Consider the following 22,734-nt stretch of genomic DNA (forward strand, 5'->3'; position numbering starts at 1 on the left):
AATGTAACCCTGGTGTCCTGGCCAAATTCCCCCCATTGGCCCCTATCTATCATGGCCTCGTATTAATCCCCATCCCTGAATTGGCTACATCACTCTACTCTCTCCTCCCCAACAATAGCTGTTGTGGTGGGCGTTCTGGCACACTATGGCTGCCGTCGCATCATCCCTATGCTATGTAAAGCGCTTTGAGTGCCTAGAAAAGTGCTATATAAATGTAAGGAATTATTATTATTATTATTATTATTAAAAGTATTTTTTTTTAAGAATTAGATTTTTGATTTCTTATCATAAAAAAACCAATACTGTATATAATATAGTAAATATTTGAATACATGGGTTATGGCTACTGTACTGTTTTTGTTTTATTTATTTCTATTTTGATAGAAACTGTACTGTAAAAACAAAGCCAGTGAGAACCGGGGCTATCAACTGGTCAGCTGGGGCCAATTACCCCAGACCTCGATCCGGGAGACCAAAATCGATCTTCATTCCCACCATCAGGCCAATAGCCCCACAGGGTTACCCTAAAATCCACTCTTGATACTGGTGCTGCCCTGGTGCCAACATCACACACCCTGCCCATTTCACAAGCAAAAAGGGAAGCTCAAATTGAGACAAGTTAAGCCTAGAAATGAACATGGAGGAGACTGAAGTTGCATGCCCTCATTTGGCTAAATAGTGGAAATGCGGCTATTAATATATTTCAAATACGCAATAGACAATGGTATATAAGTTGTGCTTCTTTAGCTCAAATCACCTTATAATGTCTCTGATGCTGTGCAAATTAGAAATCCTAAAATAAATTTTTTTAAATATGTATTATTATTTACCAATCTCTGAAGAATTAAAAGTAGTATATTGAGGATTGTATTCACTAACGAAAAGTTTTATAAACAAAATAGCTGTCCAAAGCTGCCTTTTTTCATTAAATAAAATTTTACATGACTTTGCAATCTAAAAACACCACTAGAAAAGGATACTCCATAAACACAATCTCATTGGCTCAATTGAACTTAGTTGCATCCTGTCACATATCTGCTCATATTTGGTGCTTGGCATTTGCATTGATTTGTGTCTCAAAGATACATGTATATTTATGAGGCCATCAGCATAAACAGGATAATCAAAAGTATCATTGGGAGGTTAGGCATGCCTTCATTAGCATAATGAGGCAATTACACAGAGGAGGTGCAGAAGCAGTTATCAGTGGAGCCATCAGCCTCTGAGAGATCGTGTCTGGAGTCACTAAAACCAGATTATCAGCACTGAGACACACTCTGAGGGAGCTGACTTTGCTGACAGTGGATCATGCCTCACGGCATTTTGCTCAGCTCATCAGCCTTGTCAGTCAGGATAGTTCCAACTCTAAAATCTGATTAGATGATGCGTGTTCATGGTTTATGTGGAAAAATGTAATAAAAAAGAAACATTTGCTGGAAAGATTTGCATTTCCTGAGGGACATGTATGCACATCTGCTAAAAAAAAAAAAAATCAGTTAATAGTCTTAAAGTTATAGGTAAGCTTATATTTTATGCTTTTGTGTAAATCAAATGCACATCAATGAGTCACTCTACCATCCTCATGACAGTAAGTGTCTTGTTTTCTATTGACTGTGCACAAGATTTCATGTGACCTTATCACTGTTGGGAAAGTAAAAAATATATATATATTTCATTGAAGTAATCAGATTAATAATTACTTTACGTTTGAGTTACTTTCTAAAACACTTTTCTGATAAACAAATTCAAAATAATGTCTATATTTCTTACTTTTTCATTGTTGCACTTAAGTCATACATTCAGCAGCACACATTTCTCCCTTACAATTAGTTGTTACATGGCACACGGCCATTAGCTGTCAAGCAAATAGACATAAATATAAACATAATTCATGCTTTAAATGTATTTAATATAAATAATATTATTTTAGAATATAAATAACCTTAGTTCTCTTTCAAATAAATCAGTGAGTGGATTATCTCTACCTCCCTGCTTGTGCTCCAAAGAACAGCGTATCCTATTAACACTTCCGTGTTTGATGCATTGTGTTTTATTGCGTGTTTCTTTTAGTGAAAAGACAATAAAAGCTGCTAAACTAATCTTATATAAAGATGACATTTTGCAAATGTGTCCACAATCACATGAAAAAATGTGCGATATTTCCCTCTGTCTGATAGGAATGAGATCTGTTTTATATAAGCACACTCGTTGAAACTGATTGCATTCACTGTGAATGCGTGAAAATCAAGACGCTTTGTTCTTGGCTCACTTTTATTCTGAAAGCCGAAGCTGTTCCCCTCTTGGCCCACTATATTCCTTCTGCAGCTTCCGAGGAACCACACGAGGCAGGCACATGAGGATGGGGAAAAGAGCATGGATATTTTTAAAAGGATATGATGCCATTCCAGGCTCTCGTGCCTCCTCTCCTCTACATCAAAAGGATTAGCCTGTCAGTACGAGTACTGTTATTGCCTGGGCTAAACCCAAGATGGCACAGCGCTCGCTGAGTTTTCATTCTGAAAGCCAAAGTCGATCCCCTCTCCTCCTGCAATACTCCTTCTGCGGCTCTTGAGGGACCATACAAGTAGGCACGTAAGGTCAAGATAAACAGCAAAGAGAGTTTGAGGATGATTTGTCGCCGGCTTGGGCCTTGCGACTCTTCTCCATCTTAAGCGGTTTCGCCTGTTGAGTACAGCCATGATGATCTGCATGCTGACATGCATGATACAATCACGTATCCCAGAGTTTATGATGAGGGGGGTGCTATATCGATTATGTTTATTTTTGTCAGGCACGCAGCGCTCATTGAGATTGATTGTGTCCATTGAGAGCGCATAAAACTCAGAACACTTTGATCTCGCCTTGCTCACTAGGAAAGATGAAGCCGGTCCCCTCTCCTCCCTATATATAGCAAAACTGGATACAGAGCATGGCAAATTGAAGATAATTTGCCTGCATCTCTCCTCTTCTCCATCTCAAATGGCTTCACCTATTCAGTGCACCCATAGTGATTTGCAGCTCAATCCGGTGCACTGCTATTGTTAACATTCGGTGGGGGTGATGATGTCAGGGATATTTTGTCACTAGGTTTTCATTAGGGAGATATGTACAGCGCCCTGGCTCACAGCTGGCCAGCAAAAGTAAAATATGTGTTCCCTTCTGTCCACTTGCTATACCAAATGCTGTGCAAGGTTTGGGATGACAGATAAACTCTGTTGGTTGCACTGAACTAGCCCAACCGCCCCTGGTTCCTGAAGCTGGTAGAGCTGTTAAATGCCCTTCCCATGGGCAATTTCTCTGAGGAGAGATCTGCACCTGCAGGCAAGAGGCACAATCTGGCATCCTCGGCCAGAGCTGTGGAAATTCATGTCTGGCCCCTGAATGGGGCTTGGCTAACACAGATGGTTAGTCGCAGCCAGTGCTTGCAACAATATTGCAGGCCAGAGCCACCTCAACAAGGTGACTATGCCTTCAAATGGTGAGTTTTCGTTGGCTGGTATTCCTCCCGAGGTAAGTAAGGACCCAGAGCATTGCCCTGTGCATACAATGCTTAAATTTTTGCAAGAACTTTTAGATGCAGGACTCACTTCATCCATGCTCAAAGTGTATGTTGCAGCTGTAGCAGTGGGTCAGGCCCCTTTGGGTGGTGGGTGGGCATTAAATTCTTGCAAGATCACCAGAACCGGCTGGATCCAGCACCATTCCTGCTTCCTGTTGGACTCCACTGCTACGGGTCGCTGAATGAAGATGACTAAATGCAGCCGGTGCCAGTCAAACATCACTTCAGTCTATTATGATGGACTTCAGAGGATGAACTGATGCCAACTCCAACCATAAGACATGGGATACTTTCATATGCCATTGTCTGAACCTTGGATTTCGGATGGACCACACCGAACCTCACCAAAATTACCGGCCAGGTTGAACTGCATTTCACATCCCTGATCTCTGCCTGCATCACCTCGGTCTATTGATGGACTACGATCTTGAAATGGAATGCATAGACTAACAATTGCCAACAAAAGCCTTCATCAGCCAATTAACAAGGACAATTGCATCTATGTGAACTTCTGCAGTTAATCCAGGATGGACTTCAAAGACATTGGTCATTAATCTTACAGTTCAAACAAAATCGATGTTTAAACACTAACCCTTAACACTTACTTAGTTTAATAATTTTAAACCATGACTTTAAATATACATAAGTAATATTTACATTATATTCATGATGTTAGCCAGAGGGGAACTGGCTCCCACAATGAGTCTGGTTTCTCCAAAGGTTATTTTTCTCCATTAATCAACATCTCATGGAGTTTTGTGTTCCTTGCCACTGTCGCTTTCAGCTTGCTCACTGGGGTTATTAATACAATTATTATTTAATTACTTATTTTTAAACACGATTAACAATCGTATTTTATATAATTACACAATGATGATTCATCGACATTATAGACATTACAGTTTTATCATCTGTTAATGCCTGATCTTCTGTAAAGCTGCTTTGAAACGATGTGTGTTGTGAAAGGCAAATAAAACTGACTTCACTTGCAAGGAGCAAGATGGCTGAGACCCTCTCACCCCACTATTGTACTGCTATTGGTGCTTGTACTGAATGTGCTTAAGGGTTTGAGCCACTTGATGCTGTAAGCTTGCACGTACTCTCTCTGAAGACCACACTGCTATTTACTTTGCCTTGAGTCAAACATGGTGCAGACCTTCAGACCCTGTCAGTCCTTGATTCTTGATTAGAATTTTGACCCGGCTTGGTCCAAATGTTTTGGCCACTCTCAGAGCTTAGGTAGTAACCTTTCATGCTTGTTGGTCTATGTATGGCTGTTCCTTGACTCTTTTAAGGGTGAAGAGCTATGTTTTAATGTTTTACTACCCTGTTGGCTAGTGGCATTACTTTAATTTGTTGGTCAATGACTATACTGAACTCTTTTCCCCACTGCGGTGTAGATGGGAATTTCTATACAGTATTCACTATGGCTAGTGTCATGGTAATGTTTTATAACCATGTATAACCAGCTTGCCCACCCTTATACTGTGGCAGACAGATCTCTTGCTCAACTTAAAGGAGGAAGTGGGAACCGGGTTTACAACCAAAAGACTTTTAATTCAACTCAAAATGAAACTGCATTTCAGCATAACAAAAACATAACACACACAGCTCCGTTTGCTCTCTCATTCTGCTGACTTTTCAGTCCAACAGGCAGAATACACATGTTTGGCGATTGTGTGCACCTCCTCCTGTCTCGAACTGGCATCTCCAGCTACTCTTTAACCCTCTCCCAGCTGATTGTGGTAACTCAGCACCAGGTGTCCATCCTAACAGCCCAACCTGGCACTCCTCCTCATCACAACCTGTCAGACAGTCTCTATTTGGGCTGTTACAGGACATTTTACGTATTTTTTAAGGAAAATTTACGTATGGCCAGGGGGCATAATTATTGTTTTTTTAAGCATTATATTTCATATATTAAAAATGAAATAAATGTATAAAAAACAACAGCCTTTGTTAAAATGTCTAGATTAGCTAGTATACATGATAAGCAACATAAAGATCTTGTTATTTTGTACTTCATGTTATGAGTGTACGATTGAAATCACCTTTACTCTAAGAAATTAGTTAACTCTGAGAAACGAGCATGCCCTAAATTCCCTCTTTCACCTAGCCCTCTAACACTGACTTAACACGAGAGATTTTTGGATTTGTGTGGTACCATTTTAATTGTGCATGTCAATGAGGATATCAGTACTCTAAGGCCGGTTATCTGGCTTTCTTGAAGTTTCCAGGGTACTTCAGAAAACCAAATACTCTATGAGAGGTAAAGAATTCTCTACAAAGGGTTGTGAGGATAGCCAGTCAATATAGTCCTAATCATGAGAGGCAATGAAAATAGAAGGAGGATCCAGCAAGCCAAATAATGTGTGCACATGTAAAGACTCCTAAAGTACAGCAATCTACTGACTGGATAGACTTACTCACCAGCTATGTTAAATACAATACATACATAAACACAAAAAGACATTGCATATTGTTATTTATTGTTATAGAACAACTGATGCACATAATACATACAGGTACTCCCCCCCCGAAGTCATATATGAACCGGACCCATCACCGAAATGCTAGTAAATAATTTTCAGATGTAGGAGTTGTAACAATGGTGGAAAAGTTAAATTGATGCTACGTGTGAACTAAGCCATAACATTAATGTTTCAAGCACATACAAGCATTAGATAACCTAATGCAAGTATGCTGTCAAAGAGTTTGAGCCAATCACAGCTGGTGCAGCTGGTTTAAAGGTAATTTAGGGTGGATGACAAAATGCTAAAAGTTTTAACACCATTTTGATGATGACGTGTGAATAATAGCAAAACATATAAAACAATGAAGCTGTTACTTTAAATAACAGAAATTATTTTACACCCTTAAATGCATGGCCGTTTTGCCAAACATTATTACATTGGGTCTTCTGCAACCCGTCACATATATCTATCCCAAATGGATGTACAAAATGCCCAGACAGTATACAATTTTCAAAGCATTTTCAAGACAAAATGTTATTTTATATATTTGATGTTTTATTTTTCACTAATCAAAGAGATTTATGCAGATTTATTACTCCCACGATAAAATATTATAAGATGCAACTGGCTGTCAAATACATAATGAGCTACACATATGCATTTTCTCAGGCACTTATTGAGTCTAAATAGACATAAAACTACAAAATATAGTATATAGTTTTACTCATTTTTCTTGTAATAAACAAATACATAGGCATCCTGGTAAACCTATAGATATGAAAAAATACAAATATAATAAATTTAAGCGCAAATATATATTGCGACACTAAATCTCTCCAAAAGATGGATGAGGTCCTGGGTCGTTGTTGCATTCAGTTCAGTAAGTATGGTTTCATGAACGATTTACTTACTGTATATATTTGTGCTGCTCATGTTTCATGAACTAGGCAAGGGATGGATCATGGTCCTGCAAGGCCCCTGGGCACGCGTCTTTGGAGACATGGTGGTCCCTGACAGTTGTAGCCCCAGGGCATTGGCCTCACTTGCCCAGTCCATAATCCTATCGTCCAGCCCTGACTTAGTCCAAATGGTTTAGGATCTGAATGTGATACTATTGCTCTAATTGAATAACGTTTTGTAATATTACTTTATTAGAAAGTTAATTTCAAAAGAGGAAACAAACCTAAAATGAAATAATATTCTCATATTTTAAAAAAACAAAAGCAATATCAAAACTTCCCTTAATGTTCTGTGTTGTACATGTTTTAATGCATCCCCTGTTGTTTTGGATAAATCTACTGTACAAGTATTGTCTAGCAGTTATCCGCAGTGTCCGGCTCTGTCCTCTTATCTGCCTTGGGAAAGATTTCACACCTCTGCAGACAGAAAATCAATGGCATAATGCAGACACACAGTGTTTGTGCTTATGAAGTTGAGTATATGCATTCACTCGCACAAATCTCTGTTACATCCATATACGTCTATGGAAGGCAAAGGCAAAGATCTATAACATTATAGTTTTTTTTTCATATACATTTTCTCCATAGGGATTTCAGAGTATTCTTTAATTTACAGTTCTAAACCTTAATCAAATCAACCAGCTCTAAGAGGCTACATAACATACTATCTCATCATTTAACAATCTCAGAGCTTATGTTAGGTCTGTCTTGGATTTTTAGCAATAATGTGTACAACTTTCAATTCTATACGGATAAAATAAATAAAATGTTTACTTCTAGAACCCTACTGTAGCACTGTGTATTTCTGTGATGTGGGTCACTCAAAAAATTAAGTTATTACCTTTACTTAAAGGTGGAGTAAGTGATTCTTGAGAAAGACTGTTGATATTTAAACTCAACAGCCAAACAAACACACCACTTCATTCAGTGCTCCTTCAGAAGCTCAGCCCCCCAAATCCATGCACGCACAATAGTGTTATGTGGATCGGTTCGATCCAATATGTCTATTTTCCCATTTACAGAGCCAGGGCTGTGTACAAACACCTGATTATTTTTCAGCGCACACAGAACGGAGAGTTAGCGGACCGTAAAGAGATATTGGAAAAATTGTATTGGATTAAAATGACTCACTCCACCTTTAATTTAAATATTTGAAGTATGCTTAAAATATTAATATGTTTAAATCTAATTATATGTCTTTCATTAGGAATAAGTCAGTTGGATTATCAATTTAATAGTAACTGCTTATAGAGCTAAGCAGCATTAAATATGAACGTGTAAGACCATCCTTAATTTAAGCAAAAGCGTAATTCTTCACCCCAAAACTCCAGCATAACATACATTCTTTTGAAATACAAAACGTAACAGAACTCTAAAAATTAACAAATCCCCTCCTATTCTTATCTTGCTCAAAATTTCATGAAATAACACTTAATTTCAACACTTTTCCTCCATATCCAGTCCATGCAAAGCATGCTGGGAAATGGAAATCATGTGCAGTTTCATCAATGCTACAGTATATTAACACCACAAAAAGTATTCATGTAGTCCCAGCTCAAAACAATAATAATTATTATTATCATTATAAAAAAATAATAAAAGAAATTATATAAAAAATGACAGTATATTGCAAAAATATATGATATTATTATAGGAAATTATATATACTGATACCACGACCCTGCAGAGGACAAGCAACTATAGAAGATGGATGGATGGATGGATATATACTGTTATATCTATATATAACTTTTTTTTATCTGTCCATAGTTAAAAAAAAAACAACAACAATCCTAAAGGTTACTGAATTTGCACTGTAAAAAAAGGTTTAAAGGAATTTGATTGTGTAAGGCCTTTAGTAATATTAAAAGCAGATCATTCTGTAATGCAAACATAATACTATTAGATAATTCATTTGAGCAAAACAATGGGGGAATTCAATCTGCAATATGACTCAACGAGAAAATGACAAAACATGTTTGTATTCTAAATGAAGCCCCAGATATAACTGTTCCAGTAAGCTGCCTAGCATATAAAACAGCATAATGTTGCTGCCTACCTTTTTGAACAGCGTTCATGTCAGCAGCGTGCCAGTGATGGCTTAAAATGCCGTCTCACTAGGATTGGCACAAAGCTAGAGCATCTATTCAGTCCCCACACATCAAAATACAAATGATAGGTAGGCCAGCATGGAATCTATACAGCTCACTTTAAATATGTTACCATATTTAAAGACCCCATGAAATCACTTGACGTGGGCTGTTTGTGTTGATGGGTTTCCTATTAAAACAGGAAGTAGGAGTGGGACATATTGGGGCTTGTTTCTTCACTTAAAATATAGAGTAGCCTTAAGTTTAAGACAAATCCAAAAAACATTCTAATTCTACAGAGCATTTTATTGGATAACAAATTGGACAAGCCCATGAAACGAGTCATCAATATTTTTGGTCTGTATCGTTGGTACGTATATCTACTAATAGTTGATCTTGTGATTGATGAGTTAGGTAAAATGTAGTTTGAAACTTTAAAAAACATGCCTTGTGTCCATTCTGTTATGCTCCATCAACCTGTTTTTAATCAGTTTTCGATTTGTCGCCCATACAGCTGGATTTGTGCTTACTGCCACTACAGACTGCATTTTGCAAAAACATGGAAGTGGCACTTCTGGCTCCATTGGTAGTAAAATAGCTTATTGATTTTATATTATTGTATATATAAATAATCGCTATGAATTAGTGTCTTAATTTGACAGATGTAAGACAGAAAAGACACAAAACTCCAATTTTGATGGTCTTTAAATCTAGAAGTCGGCAGATTAAAAAACACAATCAGCACAGATTCTGTGTGGGCCTAGATATAGGTTAGAAAGTTGCTGGAGATGGTGATGGATGTGTATGAAATGAGGATGAATGATGAACTCCAGAAAGGTCCAGCGCCCTTTACCAACTTAACCTCAAACATAACACTTAAAAAGAAGCCATCTGAAACACACCAGCCACCAATCCCCATGAGCCTGAAGCACTCACTCACATGTCCCAAAGACCACAATCGCACACTGCCTTGCTCCCTACCTGCTTGTTTTTGAGGTCGAGCGAGAGTTCATAGTTGGAGGATGTGGAGTGGCTGCATGCTCGGTTCCTCTGCATTCTAATTGGTGAAGCAGTATGATGCAAGCTTGGCATCCTTCCTGCACTCCCCGTACTTGAGGCTTCCCTCTCTTGCTCCTCCATATCCTTCTTCTCATCCTCTTGCAGTTGTGGTGGTTGCACATGTGGGTTTTCTTCCTCCTCTGCTGTTTCTTGTGCCTTCACCTCTTCCTGCTCAATCTCCAAACACTCAATCTCCTGCTTACTACCTCGATATCCATCATCCCCTCCTCCATCGATAGACCTTTTTATGGTGCTCCCTACAATCTGAGGTTCAACTAGGACCTCAGGCTGAGCAGTGTTGGTGGCAGTTGCCCCACGCAATGGCGATGCAGCAACTATGGGCTCCTCAGGTGAAGGTGTCGCAATCGGAGAAGGGGAGGGTGGCTCTTCACTGCAGAAAGGAGGAGAAAATGAAGAGTCAGCCTGCAGTCCAGGCACCATTTGACCTTATCGGGGTGGGGGGGGTTGTGGCCCAGGGATGAGTTAACGTCAATCTCTCCCTCCCTTTTCTCTCATAACCGTGCCCGTCAGGGCAAAGAGAAAGAGATGAAGTGATTGTCTGGGGTCAGTAGCCCCTACTGCCCATTCCAGGATGGACCCCAGAGAGTTACCCGACAACCAGAAGGGGAGGGTGGGACCTACAGTGACTTTGACACCCGACATGTGACACACACAGACAGGAGACACAGTCATGCAGCTATCAGTGTTGTATGTTTGCTGCTCTTTACTGCTGTTCATGAGTGCTGCTCTGTGTGATTTGCTGTACAAAGTAGCTATGTAGTGGTTCAGCCTAATTCAGTGTCATTCCGCAAACCTACCTGGCCCTGCCACTGAGACAGGACCACACCCACAAGATGTGATATTATGCATGAAATTTGCAAGAGGGGTGAAATAGTGTAGCTGATGGGTATGCACCAGCACCAATGGTGCTGATGGTTATATTGGGCAATCTAACCCCCAGTTCAATTTAAATGTGCCATCAGCTACACTATCACAACTCGTCTCAGAACTCGCCTGCCGCCTCCTTCTTTGGAGTCAGCAGACGTTGAAGTCTCTGCGAGCCACTCACCTCCTGGGTGTCTCAACCATGCAGCGGATGCGCTCTCATGACAGGAAACATTCAGAGGAGAGTGGAGACTCCACCCACACGCAGTCCAGCTGATTTGGGAGATATTTGGGGAGGTGCAGGTGGACTTGTTCACCTCCCGAGAGTCCTCTCATTACTCCCTGTCCGAGGCTCCCCTCGGTGTGGATGCCTTGGCGCACAGCTGAACTCGGGGGCTGTGCAAGTATGCGTTTCCCCCAGTGAGCCTCGTTGCACAGACATTGTGCAAAGTCAGGGAGGATGGGCAGCAAGTCCTGATGGCTGAAATTGTCTTTTCAAATTGCCATTCTCAATCAGTACACATCTTGTGTTTTGCTGTACAAAAGTACAGTTCGAGTTTACTTAAAACGCCTAATGTAATTTTCTTACATTTCATTCTTGATTAAATGTACTGCCAAAACAATGATTCTGTAATCTAAGTTGAAATACACCATTGTCATTTTAAGTGTTTTCTCTCCCATAAAAAAAAAATAATAATAATTTTAATGCATGGTTTTTTAAAATAATACTAAGATTTGTAATAAGACCTTGTGTGTGTGTGTGTGTGTGTGTGGTATACAATTTTTAACACATTATAAATGTACTGACTACAAACTGATGATCCCAGTTTTAAATGGAAAGCTGGTTTGTTGAGCTAAAAACATGGAAAATGCTTAAGCTTAATTATGAGGAAGAAAATGCTTGACAGAAAAATATTGTATTTCTCCACTGATTGAAGCTTTGTTCTTTTGGCAAAAAAAAAAAAAAAAATAAATAAAAGCATTAATTAAAAGTGAAGATTGATAAAATAAAATGTGGTTCTTCCAAGTTGTTGAATTAAAGCAGTTTTCATTTAAAAGTTTTAGGGTCTGTTCACACCGAATGCATTTTTGCATCCATGCTATATATATATTATTCCTTTCATATGCAAATAGGCTCTAGGTGGACCTCTTTAACCATTGCACAGAGGTTTGCGGAGCCAGGAGCCCCACTGAAATTTTCTTTCTTCCTGTATTAAGAACTTGAAAGTCCAGCATTTGGCTGGTAGAAAGTTGGCAACTCTAACTGTGTCTGAAGAGTGCTTCACGTTCAAAAAGTCAACATAGTCTATGCAATACCAAAAATGATCTAAAAAACAGTTCAGTTTAATAAACAATGGAATATTTGATCCAATATTTGTGTGTGCATTGTATTTTTATACTTATTAGAGTAATGTGTTGTTAGCGTAGCAACATACTAACATCAAACTCTACTGGAATCAAATGAGAGTTGCATCAGAAATGCACTTCACAACAGGAGCCCTATTTGTGAGTTGCACTGAGCAGCTACCCTTGAAGAACATGTCAAATCAGTCACTTGCGAGGTTTCATTTATGTTAGGATGTTGCCTTTGAAGGTAGCATCCTATGTAGACAGTAGACTGCAAGGTCATTCACTTGGTTTTTAGACCAGAGATATTGTGGTTTCTCTGTCAAAACAGAAGCAAGTGAGCTGTTCTTAATCTCAGCCTTACACAAAATGGCATGATGTTATGGCTTGCCTGGTGCACACACTTCAGAATATAAAGAAACCCTGAAAAAACCTACATACTTAGACACAATTGGGGTTTAAAAGATTGTATGAAAGAATTAACCTATAAATACTGGGAAAAATAAAATACATTGAACCATGTTTATCTGTGGCTTGCAGTCTGAGAAGTGCCTGTATATTATTTCAACAAGCATTTTTGGCATTACTGGTGGGATTGAAAGGAGCGATAAAGATAATCTCCTAGTTATCTACCTAGTAGAAATGGCTAAGGTGATAAGACAGTAGTCAGTGAGCATGAAATCAGAGCATTACAGGGCACATATGCTGTGTGGCACACACATATGGGATATCCTCAAGGGGTAAAAGGATTGACCAAGTAATACTAGAGTTCAGAGAATACTTCTAATACATTCAGCCTCAGAATAAAAAGAGAAAAAAAACTTTCCTTCTTAGTAATGCATTATTCTTCTTGGAATGTAGGCATGCTTATGGTAACACAGATAGCACCAATGTTTCTACACTTCTGTAACTATAACAGGATAGACAACAGAAACATGTCCCAACCAAAGTCTTCATAGAGTCTGTTTTAACAAATAAGTGCCACAAATTAAGAAAATATAAACACAGCCAGAAAGTGCCCAGACATTCCAATTTGGAGACATGGCAATTAAAGAACCATGGTGGTAGCAGATTTGTATTGGTAGTAGCAGATTTGTATTGGTAGTAATTTAGCTTAATTTGTATCCATATTTTGTACTGTAGATGAATCAAGTACTGTAGAAAATTAAGTTTGGCAGAAAAAAAGAACCAATAATGTGGTTTATGAGGCGACCGACATGTGCAACATGATTACAGTATATGAGGTGTTACGAAAAAAATAAAATAAAAGATAGATAACGTATTAATAACACACCCAATGTGTGGCTTCGATCTTGATGTTGTTGAATTGGTGCGAAAAAAGCTTGTCTTTGTCAGTAAGTGAAACAGTGAGACAGAATATGAAATAGTAAAACAGGTCTTTCCAATTCTTTCCAACTGAAAGTCCTTGAAACATGCATCAAATCATATTTCTGTCAACCTCATAATTACAAACTTTCCAGGAGGACTTAAATGCAAAAATATTTTTTCTGAGGTGTGCACAAATAGCGTAGATTTGGGGGTTTGCAGCGTGAAGCATTTACATGCTTCAATGATCATGTTATAAATATTGTGGAAGGGGGGTGGGGGGGGGCAGTACAATTCCCAATGTACTCTAAGTTCTGGTGGCGTGGTGACTCGCTTCAATCAGGGTGGCAGAGGACGAATCTCAGTTGCCTCCACATCTGAGACCGTCAACACGTGCATCTTATCACGTGGCTTGATGAGCGTGTTACCGAGGAGACATAGAGACATCTTGTGGGTAACTGTCACGAACAAAAGTATTGTTTTTTCTTAAAATAATCAATAGTTTGGGTTCAGAAGATCTTTATTTGTCGACTGGAGTAGTGTGGATTATTTTGATGCAACCTAAATATGCATTTTGGACTGTCAAAAAATAAAGGACATTCACTTGCATTGTTTAAAGAAGGAGGCCTGAAATGAAATCCTAAAAATCTTAAATTCTGTTTTGATTAAGATTCATCTTGGATGGCCTGTGGGGGAGTAAATTATCAGCAAATTTTCAATTTTGGGTGAACAATTCCTTTAAATAATTTGTTTTAGTTGCGTGACTCTAGTTCAACTTTTTTTACAAAAGTGTATATTTCCCAGCAACAAGCTACATCTTTCAACAAGTATAGTGCAGTAGCTTCATAAAATGCAGTTTATTTGATTGTTTTGTGAACTGAGCAATGGAGCCGAGGGTGAAATCAAACACCCTCACCATAACCGTCCTCAAATATATTGCTGGGAAATCCAAAACATTGAAGTGAGTCAGTTCTTTTGGACAGTTAATTTAAACAAACTAGTTCACATAAATTATTCAGTGATTCACTTGAAATGGACTTTGCCTTCTGTTTTGAAGCTACATTTTTAGGTTATCAATTTACCTGTACAAATATAGGGAGTTCTGTCATGGTCTCTGTTGTCTTTTGAGCTTTTATGTTGAAGTTTAGTTTAGTTCCTGTTTGGTTTTTACATTTACATTTACATTTATGCATTTGGCAGACGCTTTTATCCAAAGCGACTTACAGTGCAATTACAGGGACAATCCCCCCGGAGCAACCTGGAGTTAAGTGCCTTACTCAAGGACACAATGGTGGTGGCTGTGGGGATCAAACCAATGACCTTCTGATTAACATTTGTGTGCATTAGCCCACTACGCCACCACCACTCCCCCAGTGGTGGTGGCGTAATTGTTTCCCCAGGTGTTCCTCATTCCCTTGTTTGTTCCTTTTGTGTATTTAAGCCCTTAGTTTTCTTGTTTGCTTTGTGAGTTCTTGCATGTTTTGGTATGCCCTTTGCCAGGTTTCCCGTGTTTTTCTTTGTTCTAAATAAACAGCTGCACTTAGATCCTCATTCTCTGCCTGCTTCGTCACAAGTTCATGGCAAATTTGCTGAAAACTTGTCGCATATTTACCACTGATAATTTTCACAAGCATTGAGGCAAACTTCCGGAAAATTGTCCATTGTTGACAAAGGTTTGCCAGAGGTTCACTACTACCAGCGAAGAGCTGCATACATCTGTCAAACATTTCCATCGAATCAAAAGCTGATTTGCATGTGAAAATAAAAAGTAGAATATTTGAGGCAAGTTTGTGGCTAGTTTAGATTTTTGTAAGGGTGTTACTGTATATATAAAAAAAGGGTGTTTTCAAGTTTATTAGTGTAGGTAAAGTAAAGATTTATGTAAAAATGTATGCTGTCTCCCTATTTGTTTAACCCTTATGGAAATTAACCATGGTTTTTATTATTGTTGTAACCATGACTGTGGTTACTATAGTACCATGGTTAAACTATGGTAACTGTAGTAAAACCATGGTTAGTTTACACAAGGAAATGTTACACTAATTAACTATACCTAACTATCACATCTGATTGCAAAATTAATTATCATTTGATTTCAATATATCTAAAAAAATATATATATATTTTAATAGCCTCAATGTAGTTGGCAAATTTTTGTTAGTAGCTAGTGTAGCTAACTACCTTTTTAAAAGAGTAGCTTGACTGTAGTTTAACTAATTTACTGTAAGCTTTGAGCTGTTTCAAAGTAGCTGCCCCAACACTGCTGCTTACTGCCTAGGCAGCTGACTTCTAAGGGTTCAACCTTATTGCCATGGTACCTAATAAGTGACAGATTTGTATAGTGCTCTACATAGACAGAAACTATGCACGTTACCCAAATATTGCTCACCCAAATAGTGCTCTCCAGTAGAGTTTAATGTTAGCATAGTTGTTAAGATAAAACGTCTAGGTTACGGATGTAACCTTCGTTCCCTGATGGAGGGAACAAGACGTTGTGTCGAAAAAGCGACACTAGGGGTCTCTCTTGAGCGTCGAATATACCTCTGATCTATGAAAAAAGTCCAATGAGAAGTTGGCGGACAGAATTTGTACTTGACGTGCCAAAACGACCAGCTGTATCAGACTGCACGTACCCTTCCCCGATGCCCCATTAAGTTGTCGGAACCCTTATAGTTACCCTAGACAGGGGAACAAGGCAATGCTTGCCAACCTGGGAACGGGCCGAGCCTAGCCGGGCCTCTTTTCTCTCTATGTTTCTCGCATAGATCAAAATGGCTGGGGCCCTTACATGCATCGTGGGAAGGGGGTCTTACCCAGTTTCCCATTCTTTCAGGGGGAAAAGACCCTGCGGAGACCACACCCACCCTGAGAGTAATTGTGGCGAAATACACATATGGGCTTTTAGGTCACATAAGGAGACTGTACCCCGGAGGTAGTTGACGTACCTCCAGATTGGGTTGGGGCGCCATGTGCAATGGGCACGCAGCTGCGGGCCGTTGGAAAGGGGCCCCGCTGCGCTGACACATCAACTGCATGGAGTTGCTGACTGTTTTCTTTGCCCTGCGGAAGTTTCTCCCACTAGTTCAGGGCAAACATGTCTTGATCAAATCAAACAGCATGGTACACAGGACTACCCTCGTGCAGATCTTTAAGTGCCTTGGCCTGGTGGACTTGCAGGAGGGCCATGGCATGCAGGGCGGAAGCGGGCTGTCCGGTGACACTATAGGCTTTGGCGGTCAATGATGATGTCGTCCTACAGGCCTTGGAGGGGAGCACAGGGCATAGGTGGATCGCAACCGCCCTGTCCACCTGAGGAATCGCATGTACCCGTGGGCCACTCTGCCGTCGAGGGTAGTGAGAGTGTATGAGCAAGGGGCTTTGTGACGAGTAGAGAGGGGTGCTCTCCATGCAGTCATCAGCTCATCATGGCTGTGAGCGGAGTGCAGACCCCAGGAAACAATCATCCAGCCACGATGGCTGTGGGGACGACGGAGGGTTCCAGTCCAACCCAACGCTGGTGGTGGCCCAGGCAAGCATGTCGGACATCTGGGCGTCAGCCTCAGCCTGGGCGTGTCCTCCATGTCAGATGCCGTACCGCTCTCCGATGCAGCGGCGAGCTCATCCAGCTCGGGGGGGCTCAAGAGAATAGGCAGGCCGAGCTGCTGTGAGGCGAGCCGCTGTTGCCTCGAGCCCAAACGGAAGTCAACGAGCGTGCCGGGGGGCGGGAGGTTCGCGGGGACATACCTGCCGAAACCGTGCCCGCTGCCATCCCCGGATCGCCTCCATCACCAGCCGCGTCATCCTCAATCCTGTGGGAAGGAGGAGCATGGTCATGTTCTCGCAGTGAGAACATGAACCATCCACAAACGCTGCCTTGGTGTGATCGCAGCCCAGACACACGAGACAGTGCCTGTGGCCGTCTGAAGCGGAGCGCACTCTACCACATCCAGAAACTACACAGGGGCGGAGAGGCATCTTTACAAAGACGCGTCCTGAAAAGGACGTTCAACACCACTGTGTATTGCTCTTTTAAGAGGAAAATACTCTTTTAGAGAAAATCACTCTTTTATAAAACTCTGTCGAAGCGCCCAGGGGCAAACTGCACTGCCGTGCAGAGAAGGAGAAAGCAGCTGATGTAGATCCAACAGCACATTTGACCAGAGGTAAGAGGAACAGGTGAAAATATCTGCATACAGTAAACAGAAATGGTATGCAGCAAGGAGGTCACAACGCACTGAACGCTCAGTCTCCTTGAATCTGACCGGCAATGATGATGATTACAACATCCAATGTCCCGCCACACGCAGCTTTACCAAATAGACACTGTAGTAAATATATCAGGAGTTTCATTAACGGATGATGCAGTACAGTTTTTGTCAAAAATTCTCTCATTTGCCCTACAAGTGTAACAACAGAGTTTAAAATCGCAATAAAAATAGAGCTTAAAACTAAGATAGACTTATTTCGATTCTATCGGAATCTGCAATTGCGTCCATGGTATAAACAAACAACAAACTTAAGTGATACTCCTACAGGAGTAGGAGGAGGAATAGAGACTCTCCAATTACTCGCCCTGTGTTCAAATCAAAATCATAATTTATGCAACCCATATAGAAATCTACAAAAAACCCTTTTGGTAAAAAGGTTAACTTTGATGTTGATCTGCTGTTTAAAAAGGGTTTCACAACAGTGAAGAACAATCTAATGAAAAAAGAGCAGGTGTGTGACTCGCAACTCGCTGCATACACGACCATCGGCTCAGAAGAAAATTTGTGAATGAAACAGACGCATTTCCCCGCCTTTATACCTATATGTCCGGGGGTGGGACATGCAAATTCTGTCCACCTACTTCTCATTGGCCTTTTTTCATAGATCAGATGTATATTCGGCGCTCAAGAGAGACCCCTAGTGTCGCTTCTTCAACACAACGTTGAAGTGAGCCACAGACGGGGAACTACATTTATATGTACTTGCAGTATATTTGAAAGTTAACTTCGTCAGCAATGTTGGATAAAAATTTTCACAACTCTTTTTTTAAATGCATTCTGATATTGGCTGTGTCTCGTTTAGAAGGCTGTGTTCTCCGGAGGTCATATTTGTCGACCGCATGAGTCATCGAGGCTGTCTCATTTCAGAAAAGCAAGGAGGACACTCTGAATGCAGCCTTCGAATGCAACCTTCTTTCACAGGAATTTTGAGGATGCTTGAGATGGATCCTTTGTGGACATGCACAACCCACAAATCTTTGCTTAAACGGAAATGGACATAATTGGTCTGAAAAAAATTATGTTCAAACGCAAGTAATGTTAATTTCCAAGTTGAAGTACCTCATTAGATGGGAGTAGAGTATATACAATGTATAATCACGGCCGTGACTATGTCTTGAACATTGGGGGGGCCAAACCATTTTGGGGTGGGGGGTTGCGGGTGTTGAGGTCAGAAATATAATGGTTCTCTTTGGTCCTGTAAAATAGTAAAGGCTGTGAATGCAATTATGTTCTGAATAAAGGCTTTAAATGCGATTAAGTCCCAAAATTTTATAATTTTTGTTTTGCACAAGTCATATAATGCACAGGTCATATGGATATATATATTTTAAAATATACAAAAATATATATTTTTATGTTCCAAGAAAAAGTAACAGCATGTGGGTTTTGAAAAACGTAAGGGTGAGTAAATGGTTGAGTAAAAGAACATTTTAAATTTTTAGGTGAACTATAACTGGTGGCTCATCCTCAAAATAAAATGGTCTCTTCTAAGAGAAGACCCATTGGAGATGCTGTGCAAAATTCTGAATTAATTAAAGACATATTTAGACAATCTTAAATTGATTTTAAATGATTACTTAATAATATTTGCTTTAAAAAATATATGACTGTCCTTGCCAAAACCTAAAAACTCAATTGAAGCCACAAGTCTTACCGTGTTCTAGTTTTAATCTGAGGGTGAAAACGCTCTACTTTGTGTTATCGATCATTATCAAGACAATATCAAGTGAATTTTCTAAAAAGATACTTCAGAAACTTACCAGATAACCACATTCATTAAATTCCTTACAATATACACACATTCACTGTTTTTCTTAAGCCTTATATGCTGTTTTCACAATTATGAATGACATACGAATCATGTACAGTATGTGAAATGTTTTAAATTCAAAACAGCATATTTCACCAAATGGTGAATAGTTTGCACCATTGGAAATTACTGTTGGTCTGTACAACATTTCAATCATAAAATAGTGGGAAAATATTGCATGTTTAGTTATATACTGACATCTTACATGACACCAACACTCTTAACCTGAGCTGCTGACACTGATGCATTTGTGCTGCATCCCTTCCAAAGGGACTTTGTTCTCTTCTCACTCAAAATGTTCCCGCTTGTTAACTCAGTAATTTTTTCATCATTAAAAAAGTTGACATAAACTGTAATTTTGCAATATATGTACGAAATCTTGGCCACTCACATTAAAATTAAGCCTCCAGTCATAACAGTAACCTTATAAAAGCTGTTTTATTCAAAATGGAGAGGGTCCACACATGGGGGCTGATATGCTAGAATAACATGACCAGCCAAATAATACTTGCTTAATATCAGTAACAGTCCTGTTGTTTGTCAATGTAAGTCCAAGATGACACAAAGACAAAAGTTACTGAGTGCATCTTTAATTCTTAAAGAGGAAAAGAACCGGAAACCAAGCATTGCAGTCAGAGGGCCAGAGACATGACCATGTATTTCTAAATTATGTTTTACTAACATTCATAAGTGGAAAACAGGGATAATAACAAAATATCTATATATATTTTAAATAAATAAGAGTATGCCTTGACCCGTTTAAGAATGAGGTTTGTTTGTGAACGGGAAAGTCTTTATCAGTAATTCGATTACTGTAGCTAATTAATTTGAAATTGGATTACACCCACCACCGATCATTGTTCAACTATCAGTAGGGCCTATATCTGTAAATAGTGGTGTTTGCTAAGGTAAGCATATTGAACAAATTCCTAACCCTAACTATTCAAATTCACCATGTTACTAGTCCCTCCCAATTTTTGCTACAGACAAGAATAATACCTCAAATCTACAAATCTCAAAATACAGGTTTACAAAATTTACAAGGTAGGCCCTTGGTTAGATAAATGGGGGTCAAGCACATGACCTGACTGATAACACATGTGTGAATGAGACAAGCTGCATAAGTAATGAGTGTGCTGAAGTGTTGGTGTCAGCGCTATGGTAATGGGTGACTACAGCAAGCTATAAGGGACAAAAAAGTATTCCATCAGCATGTGCTACCCCAATAATTCTCACCATCTACATTTTTATAACCACGTCTCTTGCTGAACTCGTTTAGATGCACTCTACAATATGGAACAGCCTTTCTTTGGGCCCCCCTCTCCGGGGCCCCCTCAAGCCAGCTATATCAGCTGAATGCAGCTATATCAAGACACATTATATACAATATCTTGTCTATCTTGTGAGAATGTGAGTCGAAAATGTCATAGAAGGACCACAAAATGATATGGTTGCTTCAGCAATTGTGTTTTTCATCTCACATTCGCTTTCATGACACTATTGTTTAGGTTTAGGTTTAAGGTTTAGGATACAGAGGTTGGTTTTGTTGTTTTAAACAGGACAATTAACCTTAAAAACCTCATCTGTTTGTGAGAACATTTATCTTGCTTTTGGCTCCACACAGTGTACATTTTACAATTCTTCCCGGAATTGTACTGCCGCGATTCTATAAAGAACGTCACAATATCATTTTGAAAAAAACGTTGCCACAGTGACAACATTTTCAAAAGATCAGGCTGCACATTTTATGAAAAGGTTCTACTCACTGGTCCTTATTATGCTGCAATCTTGCTGTTATATTGCTGATAATCTGAAATGTTTTCGGAAGCACATATAAAATGAGGGCAGAATTATGAATAATTAAAGTGAATAACTAAATAGTTAAATAAAAATTGTTATCTGGCAAACATAAGTAAAAACTGTTTGTTCCCCTTCTGTCACTCGGGATGAGTACGGCTCACCTCGCGGACAACCGTCATTCTCCCTTGAGCCCCCGGAATTGGATGACGATACATCGGAGAGCGTCACAGCATCGTCTGATGCTGATGACTCGTCTGGGCTGCCACCTTCGGGTCTGCTCGCCAGTCTGAGGCTGACGCGCAGATGTCCGCTATGCTTTCCCGGGCCGCCATGAGTGCGAGGCTGGACTGGAAACCTCTGTCCCCCCTCACGGCTACTCGATCGGTTTCTCGGACCCCCCGGTTCCGTTCTTCCCGGAATTGCATGACGAGCTGACGTGATCGTGGTCGTGGAGGGGTAATCCGCTTGTCCGCTCTCACCACTCTGGATGGCGGGGCGGCCCACAGGTACACAGAGGCCACCCTTGTGGTCCAGGAGCATCACCTCTGGCTGAACATGGTCGAGATGCGCAACGTTGACAAGGCGCGCTTTCTCAATGCCCCGTCTCCCAGCTTGGCCTCTTCGGTGACACCATCGACGACGACTTCACCCAGCAGTTTTCGGCGCCTCGCCTGCTCGCCGAGGGCATCCCCCTGCGACTAAATAACAGGTAGCTCCGCCTCAACCTGGGCCCAGCTTTCAGCTCCAGCATGGACCCCAGTGCCCACCGCCCCGCCCCATGCTTTATTGTTGTTATTATTATTATTATTATAATTGGCAGTAGCACCAGACTTCTAATGTGAGCTTGCAGGCATTATTATTATTATTATATAATTATATGAGGTTACATGCTTTATTGTTGTTATTATTATTATTATTATCATCATCAGTAGGCCTATTAGCATTACTAGGCTATTGCTATAATTGGGAATTGGCACCAGACCTCTGATATTAATTTATGCTTTATTATTGTTATTATTACTAGGCCTAATAGTAGGCATCATCTGCATTTTTTACAGAAGCTTGCTGGTAGGTGATGTTAATGTGAGACCTGAGCCTGCTTTGCCTTGCAAAGATCCTCAATTCTTGGCTCAATGTTTGATAAACATAGCCTCAAA

General features: G+C 40.0%; 1 protein-coding gene across 5 annotated transcripts in view; it reads right to left on the reverse strand.

Moving 5' to 3' along the window:
• The window catches only part of LOC127637437 (IQ motif and SEC7 domain-containing protein 3-like), a 339,913-nt gene that overhangs the window by 138,566 nt on the left and 178,613 nt on the right, over nt 1–22,734 (reverse strand). For 3 of the 5 annotated variants that reach the window (XM_052118507.1, XM_052118504.1, XM_052118503.1), the window contains exon 3: nt 10,064–10,532. The exons of the other annotated variants lie outside the window; for them this stretch is intronic. In XM_052118507.1, coding sequence (XP_051974467.1) covers nt 10,064–10,532 — 469 coding nt within the window. The remainder of the gene's footprint in view (nt 1–10,063; nt 10,533–22,734) is intronic. 5 annotated transcript variants of the gene reach the window in all.

The sequence above is a fragment of the Xyrauchen texanus genome, chromosome 45 (assembly GCF_025860055.1).
Source record: "Xyrauchen texanus isolate HMW12.3.18 chromosome 45, RBS_HiC_50CHRs, whole genome shotgun sequence".
NCBI classification, from domain to species: Eukaryota; Metazoa; Chordata; class Actinopteri; order Cypriniformes; family Catostomidae; genus Xyrauchen; species Xyrauchen texanus.